The following is a 20,814-nucleotide window of genomic DNA, read 5'->3' as shown; positions in this document are numbered from 1 at the left end:
CCCTCTTTTTAAATCCTTTATATTAAGTTCGCGTGCTTGCTTGCTTGCTTAGGACCGTGCAAATCTTTCGGTCGTTTTTTAACCCACTTCCCGTGATCCAATCGAGCTGACATTTTCCACACAGACTCGTTGTGTGTGACAATTAATTTTCGTGAAATTTTTTCCAAAATTTTACACTGTTTAGGGAAAACTAATTAAATATTTAATTACCAATTGCTTAATACTGGCAGACAATCATCTGACCCATAGATTGCAGCCATCTCAAGCCAGAGGACGAGAGAACTCTAGCCGCCACGCATATAAAGGATTTAGAGTGAAAAACTTTGTTTTTACGGGTTTACTTGTTGCAATTGGTTATGTGCAAAATCGGCGATCCGGTCTCAGTCCCCGTGTATTGTATACCACAGCGCATTACAAGTTGACACCGCTATTATTATTAAACTAGCCTTTTGCCCGTCCAAGGACGGGTGTGTTGCAGTAAATCTGAAAAAGCAGGCCTGCTATGTGATATTCATTGCATTAATGCGTGTGCAATTTGTAAGGGCGCGGTGACACAGACCTATTTCATTTTAAGGTTATAATCCCTTGTTCATCATGACGTCCTTTTTACTTTGATGTCTCAATAGCGTTACGGAGATCGCGTGACGTGAGGGTTCTGCCTTTGTAGTGAGGGTTGTAAGTTGATGCCGTGGAGGGGGGAGGAGGCTCCTCGGCCCCCCATGTGGAATGACGTCAGCCGCTAATTATTATGGAGGACGTCACCTTGTAATTATTATTAATGAGAGGGGCTATTCGACGTGGATTGACGTCACGAGCGTTACACACAGACATTGTCTCATTATAGTAGGTAATAATAATGGGGGGGTCCATTTGGAGGTCACCTGCTCATGAATATTTTCCACACATTATTAAATTACAGCAATGCACATACAATGAATGAACTAGGCTGGTATATTTATACCTTTGATATTTAATACTGGTAGGAACCTCCTGGTTACACCAGCCCACAGGGGATTATTGTGTTCGTCCGTCGTGCAGGGTGGGGCTGGGTGGGGAGGGAGGGGCTGGGTGGGGAGGGGAGGGTGGGGAGGGGCTGGGTGGGGAGGGGCTGGGTGGGGAGGGTGGGGCTGGGTGGGGGGTGGGAGGGAGGGGTGGGCTGGGTGGGGAGGGGCTGGTCACCCTGTGGTGCCCTTAAAAAACTCAACGTTTAACCTACTCACGATGGCTTGTGCCCGCCCTCACAGTCGGGCATATTTGCGGAATACACCACGCCGCCGTTGGCCATTGACCGAGCAACCCAACGTTCCTACCAGCTCCCTCCGCAGGAATGTGTTTAGGAAAACATTCCGATCACCAGTGTGGTTTTAACTTGTATAACACACGACTGTATACAGCACAACAGAGCGTAAATTCCAACAGATTGCATTGCACGCTCAAACGCCACATCAATAATTACGAGCGCGTGCGTATCACGGCCTTCGCCGTCGACGATTCACGGCGACTTGAAACAGACACTGATTACAAAATTTAGTAATCTGTGCACGGTTTAACGCTTAGGCGTGTGCACAGCTGCTCGCGACAAAGCCCATGGTTTCAACGGTGGCCCGAAGTGGATTTGCTGCGCTGCAAACAATGGGGGTGGGCGTCGCTGAACGTTGATGAGCCCAAAGACCCAAATTGGCACGCGGCTTGGTGCGCCTTGCAGGTGGTCGCGCGCACGTAGGTATAAAAAGTAGGGGCAGCCGTAGTGAACGATCAGTGAGACTTGTGGGTCCGCTTTTTTTTAAGTCCCAGAGGCAGCGAAGCTGGTTGTTAAGTTTTATCCCGTTCTGAGATCCCCGTGGTGGTGAGCACAGCGTAAGAATGGCTAGTGCGGTTGTTGAGCATTGCGTGACTCCAAGCAAAATCCCCCTTCCCGCCGATGATGAAGAAGAAGAAGAAGAGGAGGATGAGGAAGAAGACTGGTGAGCTTTATTTTTTTCGTGTACTGCCAACCACGACCTTGATCGCAGTGCCCAATCTGTGTAAGTGCGTCAGGGGCCTACATCTTCCCCCCCCCCCCCCCCCCCCTAGGGAGCTGTAGGCCCCTGGCGTGTGTTTGGGAGGACCTGTGGGTCTCCACGATGGCGAAGCTTTCGAGGTGTGTGCAGGTTCTCTAACTGCAACTCTGCCTACGGGGAGGGAGTTTGACCCGAACTGCCCTCCCCCCGTGCTGTTTAATCTCTCGCACCAGTGCCCCAGGGGAAGTTTCTGCGCCACGATGCTCCGTCTCGAGCTGCTAACGTCGTTTGTGAGCCCTCGTGACTCGGGCATAGCTAAGCTAAACATTTTAAATTGTACCAGGGTAAGCCCACTGAGGTATATAGAGCTATTTTAAGACGCGACCTGGCCACGGTGACAACTCTACAAAGTGGTCTATCGGGTGTAAACTGTATGGCAGCCAAATACGCCAGGTGTGTGTGTTCTAAATTTGCACGTTAAAAACCAGAGGGCCCGGAGACTGCACACAAGCTGACAACTCTCCTCGTTTAAGGCGTAATTGCGAGCGTGTCTCTCAACTAACAGAAAGCCGAGTGGCCGTTCTTGAGATCTTGAATTAAATGTACTAATGTTCACTACTGGAGTAGAGCGGTTGTAAATGTTGTGGATTTGCTCTCTAAATCACCATTGTGATGTACTAGAAACATTGCGTCGCGAACGCCTCGGTGTTTTTAAACGGTGCACGTGTTTGTCGGTCCACTGTTAGATGATGAAGGCTTCCTCACGCACTGTTAGGTCACGATGTTTGGACCATCTTTTGCCACGCTGGTCAATGCAGGTTAGGAGTTTAAAATCACTCGAATGCATTTTAATATCGGACTAGCGTTCTGGATCACACAACGAAATTAATGACGAGAGGTTTTCTTTAGCAAGTTACGGTATCGAAGTTTTTTCTTTTACAACCGTCAATTGGCTCTTGTGTAAAAAAACAAAATAGCATATGGGAATACGCTTAAACTTTTTAGGCACGTGTTTGCCTGCGTTTTTTAAACGTGGAAAAAATACTAGTCGGCGGTGTACCGCGACGAATGTTTTTTTTATAAAGTTAATAGGTGTAATTTGGGTTTTAACACTCGCAGATCTGCAAGCCAAACAATCTCTAAACGTTTTTTTTTTTTGGCGCGTGAGGCGCAGTTTAATTACAATTCCCACATTTTTCAATCTGTAATAATACGGTACATCCAAGATTTTAAGTGGTTGGACGTGTAGTTAAAAGTGAACTTTCTAAATTGTTTACGGTAATATCCTGAACTTGAAACACGTTAACTCGTTGTTTTCCTGCCTGCTCCTACCGATGGCTTATCTGACCCAAATTGCATAGCCCGCGTGTGTAATTCCAAGTAAAATGCCGTGATCTTTGTTTTTGGAGAAAATTGCTACATAACGATTGCTAAAACGCACTCTGCATTAAGTTAGTTTTTTTGTCTTAAGTACTGTATTAGCAACACCTGAAATAACTGTAGTTGGTGCAGGTGCGCTCTGCATTGATGGCACCGCTTCGAATGTACAACCGGATTCGTTGATGTGCTCTTGAATTGCCTTGCACGATTATTTCGCAGTCTAAGTGTTTCTGGGTGACATTTTTTCAAAGATGTAAGTTGCAGGTGCTGCAATAGCCTTTTTGCAAACGTTTCTTTACAGCTGCTTTGTTAAATTAATCCCCCCCCCCCCGCACCTCCCTATTAGCGCTGTTGGCGACATACGGCGCCAGAGTTCATACGTAGTACTGGAATGGGGTTCTCAACGAAGCTTGTGCTGTAATGTTTTTTTAATGTGGCCCTCACCATCCCGAATACATTTTTTAAGTTGTGGTAATGGTCTTGTATTTGACTTCGGTTTCCACTCGTGGCTGACCAGGCGAGGTCGCACCATTGCCATATGTTATATGAACCTTAAATCTTCGTAGTGCATGCCGTTGGATATCTGGTATGAGCTTAAGGGTGTGCATTAACGCTGCACATGTCATCCTCTTGGTTTGCGTTTACCGAGGGTGTAAAATCGGTACGTGAGCAGGCAACTGAACTTTAACCAAAATAACAAATGGTTTCTAAATCCTACCCCTTGCATTAATCTACTTCTGTTGCTTAGCTTCGGCTCTTCAATGTTGGTAGTTGGCGAGCCACCCAACCACGTAACGTAAGGATACTGGAACGCATACGTTCATTAGGGGCTACCCATTTGGTACGCATGGAGAGGGGGGCGGTAACCAAAATGCGTAATTGGGTCTACTGAATGTACGTACGGTTTTAACACCGGCTTTCGCAACCAATACTATTCATAAAGGTTTTTGGGTTAAATCGCGTTATTAAATGTTGCAACCCTCCACCACCCAACACGGCTAATCGGTAAAACATTTTTACGTTAACAAAGTCAAGTAGTTTGCCATTTCAGCCCACAAGTGAGAATCCACACCATTCACAATTTGAGTACGACGGACGTTTCGCTAGAAATTACATGCGGCATCTTCTGTCGATTTGCCAGAATGCTCTTCTGGTAAGTCGCCCGAAGATGCTGGATGTAATTACGTTTTACTCCAATTGTAAATGTTGTGGGTTCACTCAACACCGGTGGGCTGAAGTAATGCATATTTTACTTTCACGTGACTTATGGATTTGCCGTGTCGGGTTGAGGGTTGCGACACAACTCTATGTATAACCCAAAAAGCTTTTATGAATGTACGTACACATAGGAAACGGGGGGGGGGGGCGGGTGAAGCCTCGATAACTTTCCTATATTGGCCTTCAAATGAGTTGGCTAGTCCGAAGGACTGTTTGCTTACACACTTTAAATATCGGCCGTTCTATAGGATTCGGGTGGTGCGTCAAGCGTACGTACACAGGTGGGGTGTAAAGTAGGTGTGCATACAGGGAGGGGGGGTCTGTTTTGACAGATTTTGCGTACGTACTAAATGAATGGTCCCTTACCGCTAGAATAGGGTGGGGGGGGGTTGAAGGAAATGTGGTACCGCCCCTAAAATAAAGCGTGTGGAAAATATTACAAATGAAATACGTCCCCACTTGAATTCGCCTTTATTTTGCTGCGAATGTGATCAACTGCCCTTGCAGCCCCGAAATCCTTGAGGTGGCAACTGCCATTCAATTGCTGGAAGAAGGCAAGCAGAATCTTGCCGATGGAAATATCCCGTCAGCTGTGGATGCTCTCCAAGACAGCTGCGCGCTGCTGTGAGTAGCCACATTACCACACCCGTGCTTTGCATTGGCCCACTTTTGCATCGTTGTGATATTTTTTGTCTTTGCCAGAACTGACGTTGGTGTATCTGCTATAGTGGTCTTCCTCTTTTGGAGGTTGCCATCTATAAACCCAGGATACTTGCAAATGAGATTCCAGGTCTTAGGATTATTTGGATTTCAAATTAAATCCAATACGCACTGGTATATTAAGTGACAGATGACATTGGCTTTGTAACAACAAGATGCTATATTGACAGAGCCCTTTTTAGTAGTCATTAAGCCATGGGTAGCATTTTATGCTTTACTTGAATGCATAGTTTCTTTACAATATGGTAGTTTTATTTAAATGGTAGCATTTGGGATATTTAGTCCACGTTTCATCTACAAAAATTTTAATTATGACTTGCACTTGGTCTAATTGCACAGTTAGCATGTTTAAAAACAATGAATTAAAAAAGTTTTAAATAAAATGCAAAATAGTCGGCAGTCTGGTTGCGACTGGTATGTCTACCCATCCTGTTTGGTTGTATCTGCTCTGATGCTTTTGTCACAGTGCCAAGGAGTTTGGGGAGACTGCAAATCAGTGCGGGGAAGCATACATGGTGTATGGGAAAGCATTACTTGAACTTGCCAGGTGGGACTACACTGCTCATGGGTTTCTGTTTTATTCAAGCTGCATGGTGCATAGTCCTTGGTGTTTTTGACCAGATTAAAGGCTTACAAATGGCTCTTCTCTTTAGAAACTCTTTTGGAATTGCTTATTTGTAACAATCCATTATGGCTTGATTTCACCATACACTGCTGTCCAAACTGACCACCTGTTGCCATACACTAATGCTAGCCCAACCCTAGGTTCTTTACTGGACTAGGTTTCCCATTAAACTTCCTGAGCATTTAATTTAGTAACTTTTTTGGAAGTAGTTGCTTTATATTAAATACTGGCTTTTTAGTATTCTTGTTGCCAAAAGTAATCGGTAAACCTATAAGCACATACACGTTTTTTAAAAGTCAATGTTACTTGAGTACCAAAACGCTGCACCTTACATGTTGTTGAAAATTCTAGATTGCCTTTTGTATATTGTGCTAGGAATTATGACTTGTTACTGAAGCGTATTGGTGCTCGTGACACGCGTTTAATGTTTTGTTAGGAAGTTGCTTAAATTAACTTGTCATCCCACGGTGTGATGGTAATTAGACCCGATGTCACGTTCAGATTTGTAGCAATGGACCAAAGGCTGGTTTGTATATTTGCTGCTGCTAGACGGGCCCAATAATGACACGCGTCGCGCACCATCTTAATGGCCTATTGTGCCGTGTTGCCATTAATTTCAGTACTGAATATGCAACAGGACTCGAGCCACCTTGCTACATTGTCTGTACAGGATAGAGAACGGCATTGTAGGAAAAGCCTTGGAGGGAATGCCTTTGGAAGAGGCTGGAGTAAGCAATGAAGAGTGTGGTGATACGGACATTGTGGCAGGTATGAACACAAGGGCCCAGTCTTATCAAACTTTGCCTTAAGGCACTCATATGGAAGCTTACATTTTCGATTGAGAAAAATCGTTAAATTTTACTTGTGCAATGTACTTAGAACTTTAACTTATTATTCCAATACTTTGCATTGGTTTTTATGTGTCTTTCTGCCCTTCCTAGACTTCTGTAAAGAGCTATAGCCCATCAATTTCTTTCAGGCTAAATGCCAACATTTGCCAAAGTGTTTTTGTGCAATGTCTTATCTAGAATGTTAAGGTTTCCAAATAGTGGGCTGTTCAACAAATGTGATTACCACATTTTATTAGAATCTTCATGCTTCGGACTGCTTGTTTTAAATTTGAACTACTGCCCAAGCTTTTTCCACTGTACTAAATAGTTTGCAAGTAAACAGACAATGCTGGCCACGCAAGATTGTTTATCATGTAGTCTAATTTGTATCCTACTTGGTATCCATTTTATTGTAATGCCATTGGCAGATGACGTTCAGACGGAGGAGGAGATGGAGCAGCTTCGTGAAAAGGTTTATGATGCCATGTCGGAGGGGAAGTTGAGCAGTGACGCAGAGGAGGATGTTGGCTTTAGAGATGGAGAAACAGAAGTGGTAGGCATGCAGGTTCAGGAACAAAAAGGTATGTGGGTACACAAGTTTTTCCAAAGGTATGCAGTACTCTTGCCTGACTTCCCTTTGGCTTGTAGTTTATCAACCGAATTTTAGATCTGAAATTGGACGATATTTGGTCATGTCTCGTGTACAATATTGTGGGGTTTTGTGCTAGCTTCACGTTTTTATGTATCCTTTGTGGAGCTTGGATCGTACTTTGAATTCTGTTTTCGAAACGAGTGACTATTTAAAAATAGAATTTGGGAATTTCAACTCCTTATTAAACCCGTCTCATCCCTGCCACAGACTCTGAGGACAAGTCTGCAGCAGAAGACAAAGCTGTAGAGGGTGACCAGAAAGTTGAGGTGGAGATGGCAGAATCTGTAGTAACCAATGCCGTGGCTAAATCAACTGCTACAAATGGCAGCTTCTCTGAAGAGAAACCATGTTCAAGTGGCAGCCTTGAAAAGCCTACAGCCCCCAAGGCATCAGTAGTCAATGCGGTGGACAAACCAACCTGTACAGATAGCAACAACTCTGACGAAAAACCGTCATGTTCAAGTGGCAGCCTTGAGAAGCCTGCAGCTCCTGAGGAATCTGTAGTAGCCAATGCAGTGGACAAACCAACTTGTACAGATGGCAGCAACTCTGACGAAAAACCGTCATGTTCAAGTGGCAGCCTTGAGAAGCCTGCAGCTCCTGAGGAATCTGTAGTAGCCAATGCAGTGGACAAACCAACTTGTACAGATGGCAGCAACTCTGAAGAAAAACCGTCATGTTCAAGTGGCAGCCTTGAGAAGCCTGCAGCTCCTGAGGAATCTGTAGTAGCCAATGCAGTGGACAAACCAACTTGTACAGATGGCAGCAACTCTGAAGAAAAACCGTCATGTTCAAGTGGCAGCCTTGAGAAGCCTGCAGCTCCTGAGGAATCTGTAGTAGCCAATGCAGTGGACAAACCAACTTGTACAGATGGCAGCAACTCTGAAGAAAAACCGTCATGTTCAAGTGGCAGCCTTGAGAAGCCTGCAGCTCTTGAGGATACACTTGAGGAGCCTGCTGTTCTAAAGAGGCGCAGTGACCCACTATGTCCAGATAGCATGGAGCATGGAACTGCTCATTCGAATGACCTCAAGGAAACAAGTGGGCTAGTGAATGACGAAGTCGATAAGAATCAAGGCCAAGGTGTTATCTCCAACGGAAAGCATGATGCACCTCGGGAGGCCTTGGTGAAAGTTGGTAAGAAATGTGCAGAATAGTTTAACACTTTGGGCTCGATTGCATAACTATAAGGTTTGTCACGTAAACAGAACATACCAATTCGTTACTAGTACAGCACACCAGTGGAACGCCACGCCACTATTTACAATCTGAGTACGATGTTTTGCCAGTAATTACAACTAGCTTCACGAGGCAATAGCCAGGTTTTTGAAGTCCACTTGTTTCATTCCTTAAATGGAGGCATAGATGTGGTGACGTGACCCATCTTTTTGCACGAAGTGGGGATTAATTAATGCATGTACATGACAATGGGTTTCTATTGCTGTGTTGGTTATATTGTAATCTGTACATTAGACATGCCCCGTTGTACTTTCTGCTTTTGTAACTAGCCCTACCAATGGTAGTCCCTAAATTGCTGTGTGACCTATACAGGCATGCATTTAAACACGTTGGCAAGTCGAGTAGCACATCAACCTAGTGATGCAACTCGGTCGGCTAACATTGGCAGGAAGTATAGAAATATCACGGCAGATTAAGACTTTACCTGGTTAATCATGTCCTTCCGGTGATTGCTCGGTTTGTACCCATCTCAGTTGAAATTGTCTATCTGGATGGCTTAATGAACGAATCTTTGATAACCAGGTGGGTTTGCCAGTACCTTCATCTTGGAAGAAATAATTTCATATGAACCCATAGTTAAAACAATGATCGACCGAGGTATTGGTCCTGCCGTGTTTTTGAGATCTGCCATATGTTCACGAACATGGTCTGAGACGTGTCACTTTCTCCCAATGTAACTACTACCGCAGGCACAGCTTGGTATGCAGACACCGGTATATTGCATGTCGGGGATCCCATCCTTCCAAGATGAGATCAGAACACGAATTATATGTACTGGTGAATACCACCTGGATCTTGTTCATGCTTTTGGAAATATTTTTGGTAACCCCTGCTGTGTATGGCAAGATGGTTTGGATTGGATCCTCAAATGGCTCTCCCCAAGATTGGTGACAGCTTTACAGATTTTGCGGTCCGAATATCCATTTATCTTGGGCTTGGTGTACGTGCTCCAGTTCACTGGCCAGGTGGTGCTGGTTGGATATGCAACGGGCCCTAATGGTGGAGTGTTTTGAGGGAATTCTTCTGGGTTGGATGGTGGTGGGAGTTGGATTTTAGATGGGCATCTGTGGGTGGCTTGTCTGTAGACTGTATCCCAAATGAGCCATCCTGGTCTCCTTTACGATTTAAAACATCCAAGAATGGTAACTTGCCTTTTCCACTTCCCATAGTGAATTTTAATGGCTGGGTATTTGGAATTGTGATTTTGGTCAGTTTCTCTCGCCTGTTACAATCAAAACGTCAATCTCTTTCTAACAGCGTGACTTTAAAGACCCAAATAGTATGATTTCCTGCAGTCGCGAAAGCTTTAAATCAGTTTACTTCAAAGCAGGACTAAGTCCTAGCTATGTGAACGGTTCTAATTAATTTTTAACCATGAAACACGTTCCTTCGGAGAGCAGATAGGAACTTGGTTGACCAGCGCATTCGTGGACGACAAACAGCTCGCTTCAACCAATCCGGGAGCGTGCATGTTTGGGGGGGGGGGGCTATGCACGACAATCCCTGGTGGGCAGTGGAAGCTGTTCCTACCTGTGTAATACAAGTCTCTATACTTCAGTTGGGATTACCATTAGTATGACTATTTTAGGACGATAGCCAGGTAGTACAATAACAATGGGCTGTGCATGCATAATGTACGTCAAGTACCATATAACCCAAATAGCAATGGATACCGCATTCATTAATCTCCCCCCAATTCACTAGCGCACAAGTGTAATACACCTTGTTAAGGAACGAAACCGACTTCTCCATCTGGCTATCGCCTGATGACGCTAGTTGTAATTCCTGGCCAAACATACTTGGCTTGGCTTTCCAACACACATGCTGTACTCGTAACAAATTGGTATGCTGTTTTACGTGAAGCCTTAATTGGCTGTTGGGTGTGTTTTCGGAACATTTATGCAATCGAACCCAACCTATACATAACATTGGTTTCGAAAGCCCACATGTTTAAAAATTGGTAAACATTGCTCTTCACCAAAGTTAATCTTTTATGCCCCCTTACATTTCTCCTGCTTTTTAAAATCTCTTCTCCTATGAAGACTCTAAGCCAACAGCCCATTCCTCCATGGATATACCCAACGGTCCAAAAATGGATTTGGAAGAAGGTGACGAGGCTGAAGTTGATATGGCCGAAGATGTTGCAAAGGTAACTGAAGATTGGCGACTGCTTGCTGCACAATTTATCCAATGGCTCCTGCATTGCAAATATTGGCCTGTTTTTTATTGACCTCTTCTCGTCTGTATGCTCAAATCTTGTAACTCACTTTTTACACTTCCCAATGCTATCGACTGCAAACTTCGTATAGGTATGTCGTGCTGATGACAATACTCTATTCTATCATTGAAAATTAACATTTTTAAACTATCTTTTTTACGGCTCTAATTGTCGATGCTCGACTCGTTGGCTGTAAATCACCACGGTCCCTTGCGTTACGGGGAGCCACGGCGAGGGGTGGGGGGGGTGTGGCAGGAGGAGCGAGGGGGCAAGGAGAGGGGCATCTTGGACGGTACATTTCATTAAAGCGTTAAGTGTTTTTATTTTTGTAGAAGGAAACAATGCTCTTAAGATGTCCATGTACAAGGGGATACCTTTCCTTTTCAAATAGGCTGGTTTAAGCGGTGTCACTGAACTTTGAACCTATAAATTGAATCTTGGCCATGCACCATTTGCGCATTTCCGTCTCTACTTCAAAGTAGATGGGGTGTAGGGGCCTGGAAAAGGCTGCTATCTACTGCACCCAATCGTGTGCATTTACAATAAGTACTTGATAGCCCCTAAAGCCCAAAAATGGCTTGCTGGGATATCTTTTTGTCTTGGTGTGGTTATACCTTTAACGTTTTAGTGTTTGCCTTGGATTACGGCAGCAAGCTTATTTCATAATTGGGCTTGTGCTTAAAATGTCAACCGTGCATGGAATTTGCAGTTGTACAGGGACAGAATGGTGAATTTTAAGTGAGGGTCTTTTTGTGGCACGAATTGATTTGCTCCTGGGGGAGTGCATGCCTGGCAAATCCCATTTTTTTTGTAATTAGAAAGTGCAACTGGCATACTCCAGGAACATTCACATTGAATTATTCAAATGGCCTGATCTGGTTCAAATGATGTAGTTTTAGCTGAAACGTTACTCTAACTTTCGAAGAATGTAACTCCTTCATATTTAAACTCTTCAGGACACTAATGATGTGGATGATTCGCGAGAGGAAGTTTCCCATATGCAGCTTGCCTGGGAGATGCTCGACCTGGCAAGGGTCATCTGTACAAGGTAGGACCTGATGCCAATTTCTGGACTATATTCGTGGCTAACATTTATGGGTTTGCTAATTTGATTTCTGTACAGCTGTTTTAATAGTAGTTTGCTTGTCTGTTTTACTTGCAGAAACATTTTCATAACAGTGAAATATGGGTGGCTTTTTTTGCAGGCAACGCAACCGTGAAGCGCAACTCCATGCTGCAGAGGCTCTTCTCAAGCTAGGTGAACTGGGTCTTGAGAAAGGTGCTTCACACCATCTCATTCTTGTGCACGCACCATCTTACATTTTAAATTTTTGAAAGTTTGGGTGGATTTGAGAGATTTTATTTGCTATAGCATAAGATTAAAGGAATTTCTATTTGTAGGTCTGCAGCCATCAATGTAACAGAAGATGGCATCCCTCCACAGCCCACTAAATGAAATCTTAACAAATTCTATTAACGTGGTGGTCAATCATTGATCCCCCATCTCCAGAACCACACCAATGGCCCTCTAGTCCAAATCGGGCCTAGGACAAGGATCCTCTAAATGAATGTGGTACTCCCCAGGCCAATGGCGCAGTATCTTGCAAACGCATAATTAAGACCGTAACATTGTCCTAACACTTCAAGAAACGTGTCTTGTATGCCCAACATGCCAGTTGCTACCACATCTCTGGCTATAACCTCACGATGAGCCATTGCCACCCAAAATATGGCTTTGCCATTATTTCTGCACCTTTCCGCCAACTGAAAAAGATAAGGTAACTGCACATCACCATGTACAGAGCCAGTATTTTCAATTGCACCAATCCCAGTCCTATACGTTAATGACTAAACGGCAACCAATACAGTAGATCGGACAACACTGGTCGCCAGAGATCTGCGCCTTGATTTCAATCCTAAGCAGCAAGCAACAGTCCACTGCTTGCTAGCAATGTAATTACAACCCCGGACTTCATGATCCATTTCCAAAGATCAAAGGTGGGAGCATACTTCGTGCATCCCTGAAAAATACTTGCAAGCTTCCCCAAAAGCCAACATGGGTCCATTGATTTCTGTAAACCATTTACCAAGATAGAACTTGGCCACAGCTGACTGGGAACCACTGGCTGTAAGTCGCGTTCCTTCAACACCGGAATGACAGCTTTGGCTTCATTGCTGCTGCACAGGGCATCCCCCGAGGCTTCTGAAAATACTTCCTGCTGGTCAAAAGTCCCAGGACCTGCAAAATTACAACCATTTGGGCAGCCCACAGGTGTGCATGGCCTTGCTCTAGTGTCTTTAGACTTGAGCAGACCATCAGTGGTGGATTGTACATTAAGGCCTGGACTTCACATGCTTTCCAGCCACCCTTTTATATCCAGGTGTTGCTAACCCAAAAGGATGCTGACAGATTATATAACCTCCATAAACTAGTGGCAAACACGAAGACACGCATGTTCAAAAACCCCACCGCCATCAACCGAGGAAGGGGTCTGGCTTAGAGGCAAGGCTTTAAGCAGAAATGAGATTATTCTCCCTTCCTCCACATCGGCCAAAGGGAACTTGAATGGCTGACAAACCTGTGCCTAAGCCCTGGCAGGAGGCAATAGTCGGTGCAGTACCCAAACCGGGCTAGCCAAAAAGCTATAGGCTGATGGTCATGATCATAACTCATGGAATGCATCCTCCTGTGACCCCCCCCCCCCCCTTTGGTCATCCCCGAAGTAAGATTCTGGCCTAGATCTTGGCTGCTGTGATAGGTTTTGGTCCTTGTGACGTAACTTTTTTTTAAGGCAGGATTCCAGGAATTCAAGACTGGTGCAGCCTTTAGACTTGTCAGCCTAAAATACAGGTCTGGATTAGTGCTCGTACTTCCCTCTACACCTGGATATGCATGCTGCTGTGCAATAAGTAACTATCTAATCTGGCCGACAAAGCCAGCTCGCCCTGCTTTGCCAATGGCTTGCTACAAAGTTCAATACTCGATGGCAAGTCTAAGTGACATGCCGCAAACCACGTCGCACAGATTGGTATGCAGCGAACCTTGCCCTGGAAACACACGCAGCTACTTTCAACAAACATCTACTCTAAACAAGACCTAAACACCATAGCAATATTTCCAGAAATGGATGTTGAAGCAAATCTCCCATAAAACAGCTACTGCATTTCATCTTTGAGTGCCAAGCCCACTGAAGTGACCAGTGGCAACACTATGACCCAACTTCTATTTTGGAGTGAAGCTGGGACGTATGCAAACCTCACATGACCACCTTAAAAGGTAGCCACAAAGACCAAAACATGGGTCCACTTGGTCCAGAAACTAGAGTACCAGTGACTGATCTCAACAATGGCCTTTGTGTTCTCAAGCTGAAATACTGTACCAGGTAAAATGCAGAACTAATAATTTGCCTTTATGTCCAACTAAACACTGCAGTTTGATTTATCACTAGTTTACCCGTACACCATGGCTGCCTTACGGTCACACCTCTCACCCATCTTCTGCAACCTTCTGGGAAGTCTTATCAAACGGTTGCCTTTCCATTCACCAGTACCTAACATCCCTCGTCATTGCACGAAGTGTGCAAGCTATTTTAGACCAACGTGCTTCGCCCTCATCAATGAGCATTCCACCATTTGAAGCTTGGAGCTGAACAGGCTTCAAAGCACTTGCAAATGCCTTGTAAAAGGCCCAACGCAGATTATCCCTGAGTTTGATCTTCCACAACTGTCCACCCTAAACCACATCCACTCAAACCATAATGGATGCAGATACTTGATACACAAATTGAAGAGAAAAAAAAACTGACTGGTATTCGGAACACGGATGCAATGCCGATCCACAATTACAAATTAGACATTGCAGTGCACTCCGCTGCTCCTGCATGTGACTGGGTTGACCACCCGAATGCGAAATTGTACCTCAGAATCTACATCGGCCATCTTCCCAGTCCCCATTCTGCACCTGAATACCCCATTATTCACAACTTTCGATCCTGCAATCGGATCTTGAAGTCTACACCTTCATTTTAAATCGTCTGTAAACTTAGTAACAATACATTTGAAAAGAGCTATTTATCAGCCAATATCTGCAAGATATGCTGTTTACAATCTCACCTTCATGCCTTGTGAATAACGACCACTACAGTAATACCTCCTGGCTATGAAGTCTATTCCTGCAGCTTCATGTGCATAAAATACTTGACTATGTTAATTTGCCTTTTTAATAACTCTAACATTTGGAAATATTTGTCTTGGCTTGCATCAGTTTCTGTTTTTAATGAATCGACCTATAGCTTGACAATATAGCTCTTGTGTCCACTTGCCAAAACTGTCCATGATGCCATATATTGTTCTCGGACATAATTTAACGAATACCTTTCCCATTTGTTGCAGACAACTACCAGCAAGCCACTGAAGATTTCTTGCAGTGTTTGGCTATTCAGCAAAAATACCTGGAGCCAGACAGCCGACACCTGGCCGAAACCCACTACCAGCTGGGTATTGCCTACTCGCTGGAAAAGAACTACTCTGCAGCTGTCGAGCATTTTTCCAGCTCTTTGAAGTGCATCAACAAACGGCTTGGTATGTTTTACAGTAAAATTGACAGTAATGGCTGGCTAAAACCATGATGGGTTTGTGCTTGCACATCTGGCTTCAACAGTCTTTGGAAGTGCACTTTGTATTCGTTCTCTTGCCTGCCAAAACCCCTGGGGTGCGACCTAGGTAGCTACCCATTGTTAGTTGATTTTTGCCTTAGTCGCTAATTACTATACGAATGTTTACGGTTTTGCACTGACTAAACTCTAGCTGGTGGGAGTTCTGGTTACAATCCATGGCCTTTTTTGTTTGGTTGCATGTATGGTCTATAGCTCTTCTTTCAGAAGGCCTCGAGGAAGTGGAGCCTGCACAGAAGACTCCAGAAGTAGCATTTGCTTTGGCCGAGGACCAGAAGGAAATTGCGGCTTTAAAGGAACTGTTACCAGAGATACAGTCCAAAATCTTGGACTGTGAGGAACTGCAGGACCAACCAGAAGTCTCAAAAGTCATTAAGGAATCCATGGTAATTGGTCTTGAAATTTACATGTGGCACTATAATTGCAAAGTTTGTCTAGCGTCCAAAAAGGTAATACTATAATCGTGGGTAGCAATCTGGATTGTTAATCATATCAATGTAGGCCACTGCCTCATCTGTAATAGTTTGCCAAAAGGTATACCTTCCTACAGAGCTCTGGAAATTGACCTGTAGTTAACGTGTGACTTAAGTTCACTTTATTAAATAGTTTACCATTTGCATTCACACCACCTGATTTCAGGAATATATTAGTATATTTAAGTGAGCCAACCATAGTAGTATTTAACTTGGTGTACCATGTTTAAAAGTTGTAGACTTTTCACTTTTTGGGAAAAGCACCATTTTTGGTACTAAGCAAAAGCCCTTTATATGCTCATTTGAATCTTATATTCATCTTCATGCAATGTTCCCCCATCTTGAATTTTGTAGGATCAAGCAAAACTAACCACGGTTTCTAATCAAGGATATGAAGCACCCCAAAAACAGTATTTTTAACTAATGCTTGTAAACAATTGCTTGAATTTACACCAAACCAAATGTTGGTCCTCCACCTTTAAACTTAAGCCTGCTTGGGCTTGTGACCACAATCTTTAAATCTATACTTGTAAATTCCCATGCATAATTTGTACAAATGGTTTTTATCCTGTGCAGGTTGACTCTACGGAAGAAATCAAAACAATTGCATGCGAGGTGAAGGACATTTCTCACTTGGTGAAGAAAAAGGTAAAGCCACACCATCGTATACCTGACTAAATAAGCACTCTTGTAACTTTCAACAGCCTGGCGATTTGTATGAAACTGGTCGGTTTACTTTTTCACTTGCTGTGCATTTAAATATCTGAACGGACTTGCTCATTGTCTGCAACTTTCTAGCTAAAACTCCCACATCTCCGCCTCCCCAATTTTATCTGCCTACCTTGGTGTACAAAAATTGGGTCTAGTGTTCTTGTCCTTGGAACCCTGAAGCTCATCGCTTTGACGTTTAAAATAAACCTATGGATGCACTGCAGATATTTAAAATGTGTCCGAGCCTTGTTTACATTGGCTTAAATATTTCCATGGTTGGCATGTTGAATTCGTCAATCGTTATGAAAGTCGTCCAAGGACTCCTAGCCAGTTTTTTTAGTTTTACTTAATCTGTAATGCAGAATGCACTTGGATATATATGGCAAAGGTTCTCTATGTGCATACAATGTCATTGTCTATTCAGTGGTTCATAACCTTTTTAATTATTACATTCCTCTTCAACTTCCATTTTGTGGGCCACCACGCTACTAGTTGTATAAGTTGCATATGCAACCTTAATGTAATAACGTAAATGATTTGCACTCGGTAATCTTTTGTAATGTATACTTGGTGTAATTTAGCTTTGCATAGCAGTGGCGAGGACCGTTTTGAGGTAACTTACTGGATGACATGGATTGGTACTGTTTTGCTGGCCTTTCATGTCGGGTTCATGTAGCATAAGCCTTAACGAATTCCACATCCTAGTCAACTTCAGCATTTGATTTGAATGCAATTAAGGAAAATCCACTTTCAAACACATTGCGACCAAAACGCATAAAGAATGTCACCACCCCTTAAAGGATAGTTGTGGTTGCCAGAACCTAATACTAAGCCTGGTCTTGTTAATTTTTGTTTTGAAAACTGCTTAAACTTAGTTTTGTTCAGCCGTCTTGTGTGGTGTATTCACAGCACGCTGGTGGCACCAGACCCAAGTAAAAACAATACTATAAGCATACTTTGTAGGTCTTTAGAAACGCTCTCCAACGTATTTTTAATTGTACATTTCCTTGTAGAGGATGGTAGTTCCATGACCCCCCCCCCTCATAGTAGCCGTACATACCAACACCAGGGGTCTTTCCACAGGCATTGATGTTATATTATGGTGTAGCATTTTTTTTAGATTCTAATACTTTCTACCAGGAACACGGCTACACTGGCCATGTTAGATTATTTTAAAGTAGTTGGTCAGGCTTATGGGACATGCAAATTAGATGGTGTCCTGTTTATGCACCAATTTAAAAATTCCATTAGTTTGCCTTTTTGGAGAGCACTCCAAGATTTATGTAATTCTCAGTTGATATATCAAATGTTGCTCTGGATAACCCCTGACACCCTAAATGGCTTCAAATCTAGAATTGGCTAGAGCTGTAAACACTTTTCAGATGGGCCACATGGCGAGTATCTACCAGAGGTTGTATTTTATGCTTCAAACGATGCTAGGCAGTAGGTCGTCATCTGGACCTGGGTTCTCAGCTTGCAGGTGTTAATTGCGTGCAATTGCCTTTAAGCCTGCGCAGTGTGGAAATTCAACTGAAGAAACTAAAGGTGATGCAGAGGACATTTCTCACTTGGTGAAAAAGGTAATCTCAACTTTTGTATACGGAGCATTTAACATTTTGACTGCAAGCTGTTTACCTGTTGCACATTGGTTCACCACATCAGAACAAAATGGAAACCTTTCTAAATTTCTCTGGCGACAACATACCTGCACATGCTTGCTTGTTAACTAATCTGAATTTTTGCCTTTACTTTTTATGCCCTTTAAGCCTTTCACTTGCCTCCCTTTGGTCAGTCTTTAAAATATAATTGGAAGCTTATTTCCTTACAGCAGGTGGCTTGTTGAACTAAAATTTTCGTGGTCTGTATGCAAATGTTACCTGCCCTTGTGGAAACTTCTGGTTTCTTTTTACAGAGGAAACTGGAGGGAGATGATGCAGAGAACAACTCTGACACTAAGAAGCCAAAGCAAACTCTAGCAGAAGATTCTATAGATGATGCAGAGGAGAACTTGTGCCCTAATATTCAGCTCGAAGTAAGCATTTTGACCTACATAGATGTGTGGGGCTTGGGGGTAATTTAATGGCACTCCTTTTGCCTGCACATCCTATTTGGCAAATCAGTTTTTTGCTCCCCATACTGGGCGTTTCAATAACTGTTTGGATGAACAGGAGGTACAACCTGAACACTTTGGCACAGCCGCAAAACCATATGCACAACAATCCACTGACCCTGCATACAATTAAATGCATGTGCGATAGTGAGCTCAACCGCATGTGCAAAAACTTGGCTGTCCCAAGGAATGGAAGCAGTTGCATGTACCACAATATTTCATCTGTCACGTTTGATCCTCAACAGAATATTATGCATTTTGTTTATCAGGATGAATCCCAGGTGAAGGAGACTGCAATGGAAGTCATGGTGTAACCTCTGCCAGGAAGAATTGAGCAGTCTGCTTGCTATGTTTTTGCAAATTCTTGTTAAAAGCACTGACCGAGATGGTGCACTTACTGTTTAAAGTATTTATGGCTACGTTTTTATTCTACGTTCAATAAAGTTTGCATTTGTTAAAGACTCTTGTAGCTTGCATGCACATTTGTGTGACGGCAAATTGCACTTTACATACCTAGTGGTGTGGCATTTTCCCACTTGTTTTTAACCACTTATCCAAATCCAGGTGTAAAATCAGTACTGCAATATAGTACATGTTACTTCCATGGGAGTTAATGCTATAGCTATTGAAACAACCCAACCGTTTTGGGCGATTCATGTTTTGGGAAGACTATGTAGTGCCTTTTTTTTAATTGAGGGAGAAGTAAAACTAGTTTTGTACTGCGAAGTTGCTCCTTCCAAAAGCACAAGTGCCTCCTCTAGACTTTCCCCTGCAGTGGTATGGCAGGGTTCTCAGCCTTGGGTATGGTGGCACCAATTAAAGACCATAGTATCTCTATTTTTAAATCCTTTATATTAAGTTAGCTTGCGTGCTTGCTTGCGACCGTGTAAATCTTTCGGTCGTTTTTTAACCCACTTCCCATGATCCAATCGAGTTGACATTTTCCACAGACTCGTTGTGCGTGACAATGTTCGTGAATTTTTTTACCAAAATTTTACACTTTATAGGACAAAAATATTATATTTAATTACCAATTGTTTAATACTGCAGACAATCATCTGACCCATAGGTGGCAGCCGTCTCAAGCCAGAGGACGAGATGACTCTAGCCGCCACGCATATAAAGGATTTAGAGTGAAAAACTTTGTTTTTACGGGTTTACTTATTCACATTGACACCTTGCGTTGAACGCCAATAGTGGTACCTCCGTACGTCGTTAATTCGTTCCAGAAGGTAGGACTTATACCGAGAATGACGTATACCAAACGAATTTTTCCCATAAGAAATAAAGGGAAGGGAAATAATCCGTTCCAGAGTATGTGATATTTTATATATGGCATTGTACATTAATGGGGTTCTACAAAAAATTTAGACACTACTTATTACTAAAATGCATACACTAAATAAATTGAAATAAAATTTAACATCGCTTTACCTTTCTGAGAGGAGTTGATGGCCTACAAGGATGGTGGTGAGGAAGGGAGGGTCGTGAACGGGGTATATGCGTATCCCAAGACCCTTCTCGTCAAAACACGACGTATACAAAATTCGACGTTCCAAAGCAGTCGTATACCGAGGTATGCCTGTACTTTTAAACACGCGCACTTCACCCGTGCAATGTGCTAATTGAAAACATTGCAATATAAAAATGCATCCAGAGGTCTGCTTCTGACCTTGCATGCAATTGGGTTTAAATAAACGGATTGGAATTTTACATGGTGGCTTAAAACGTTTAACGTAAAATCCACTTTGGTTCTTTCGGTAGTCGTGTAGAAATAAAATAAATTACAGCGTTTCGATTGCAACAATTAACCGTCATCGAGTAGAAATAAATTTGAGACAAACAGACCCAATGCCTCTGTCGAGGCCTTAAAGAGGGGGATTGGTCAGATGTGGGTCTGCTGGGGCAGCTGCTAATTTCTCGGCTCCATGTCAATGAATCCACCCCGAAGCGACCTAGGGAAAG

The 20,814-nt window shown here is 43.3% G+C and overlaps 1 protein-coding gene across 1 annotated transcript; it reads left to right on the top strand.

Annotated features, from left to right (window-relative positions):
• The first annotated feature begins 1,863 nt into the window (after positions 1–1,863).
• Positions 1,864–19,253, top strand: NASP (nuclear autoantigenic sperm protein). The gene is made up of 16 exons (XM_061567800.1): positions 1,864–1,964; positions 5,106–5,222; positions 5,785–5,865; positions 6,614–6,711; positions 7,202–7,354; positions 7,633–7,773; positions 7,963–8,562; positions 10,707–10,813; positions 11,839–11,930; positions 12,088–12,161; positions 15,275–15,463; positions 15,751–15,941; positions 16,605–16,676; positions 18,248–18,319; positions 18,652–18,771; positions 19,119–19,253. Exons 1-16 carry the CDS (start codon positions 1,864–1,866, stop codon positions 19,161–19,163), a joined length of 2,253 nt encoding a protein of 750 aa, XP_061423784.1. The 3' UTR covers positions 19,164–19,253.
• The last annotated feature ends 1,561 nt before the right edge of the window (positions 19,254–20,814 follow it).

This window comes from Lethenteron reissneri, chromosome 39 (genome assembly GCF_015708825.2).
Source record: "Lethenteron reissneri isolate LAM-NWPU_2019-01 chromosome 39, ASM1570882v1, whole genome shotgun sequence".
Taxonomy (NCBI): domain Eukaryota; kingdom Metazoa; phylum Chordata; class Hyperoartia; order Petromyzontiformes; family Petromyzontidae; genus Lethenteron; species Lethenteron reissneri.
This window is presented reverse-complemented; position numbering and strand designations above follow the sequence as displayed.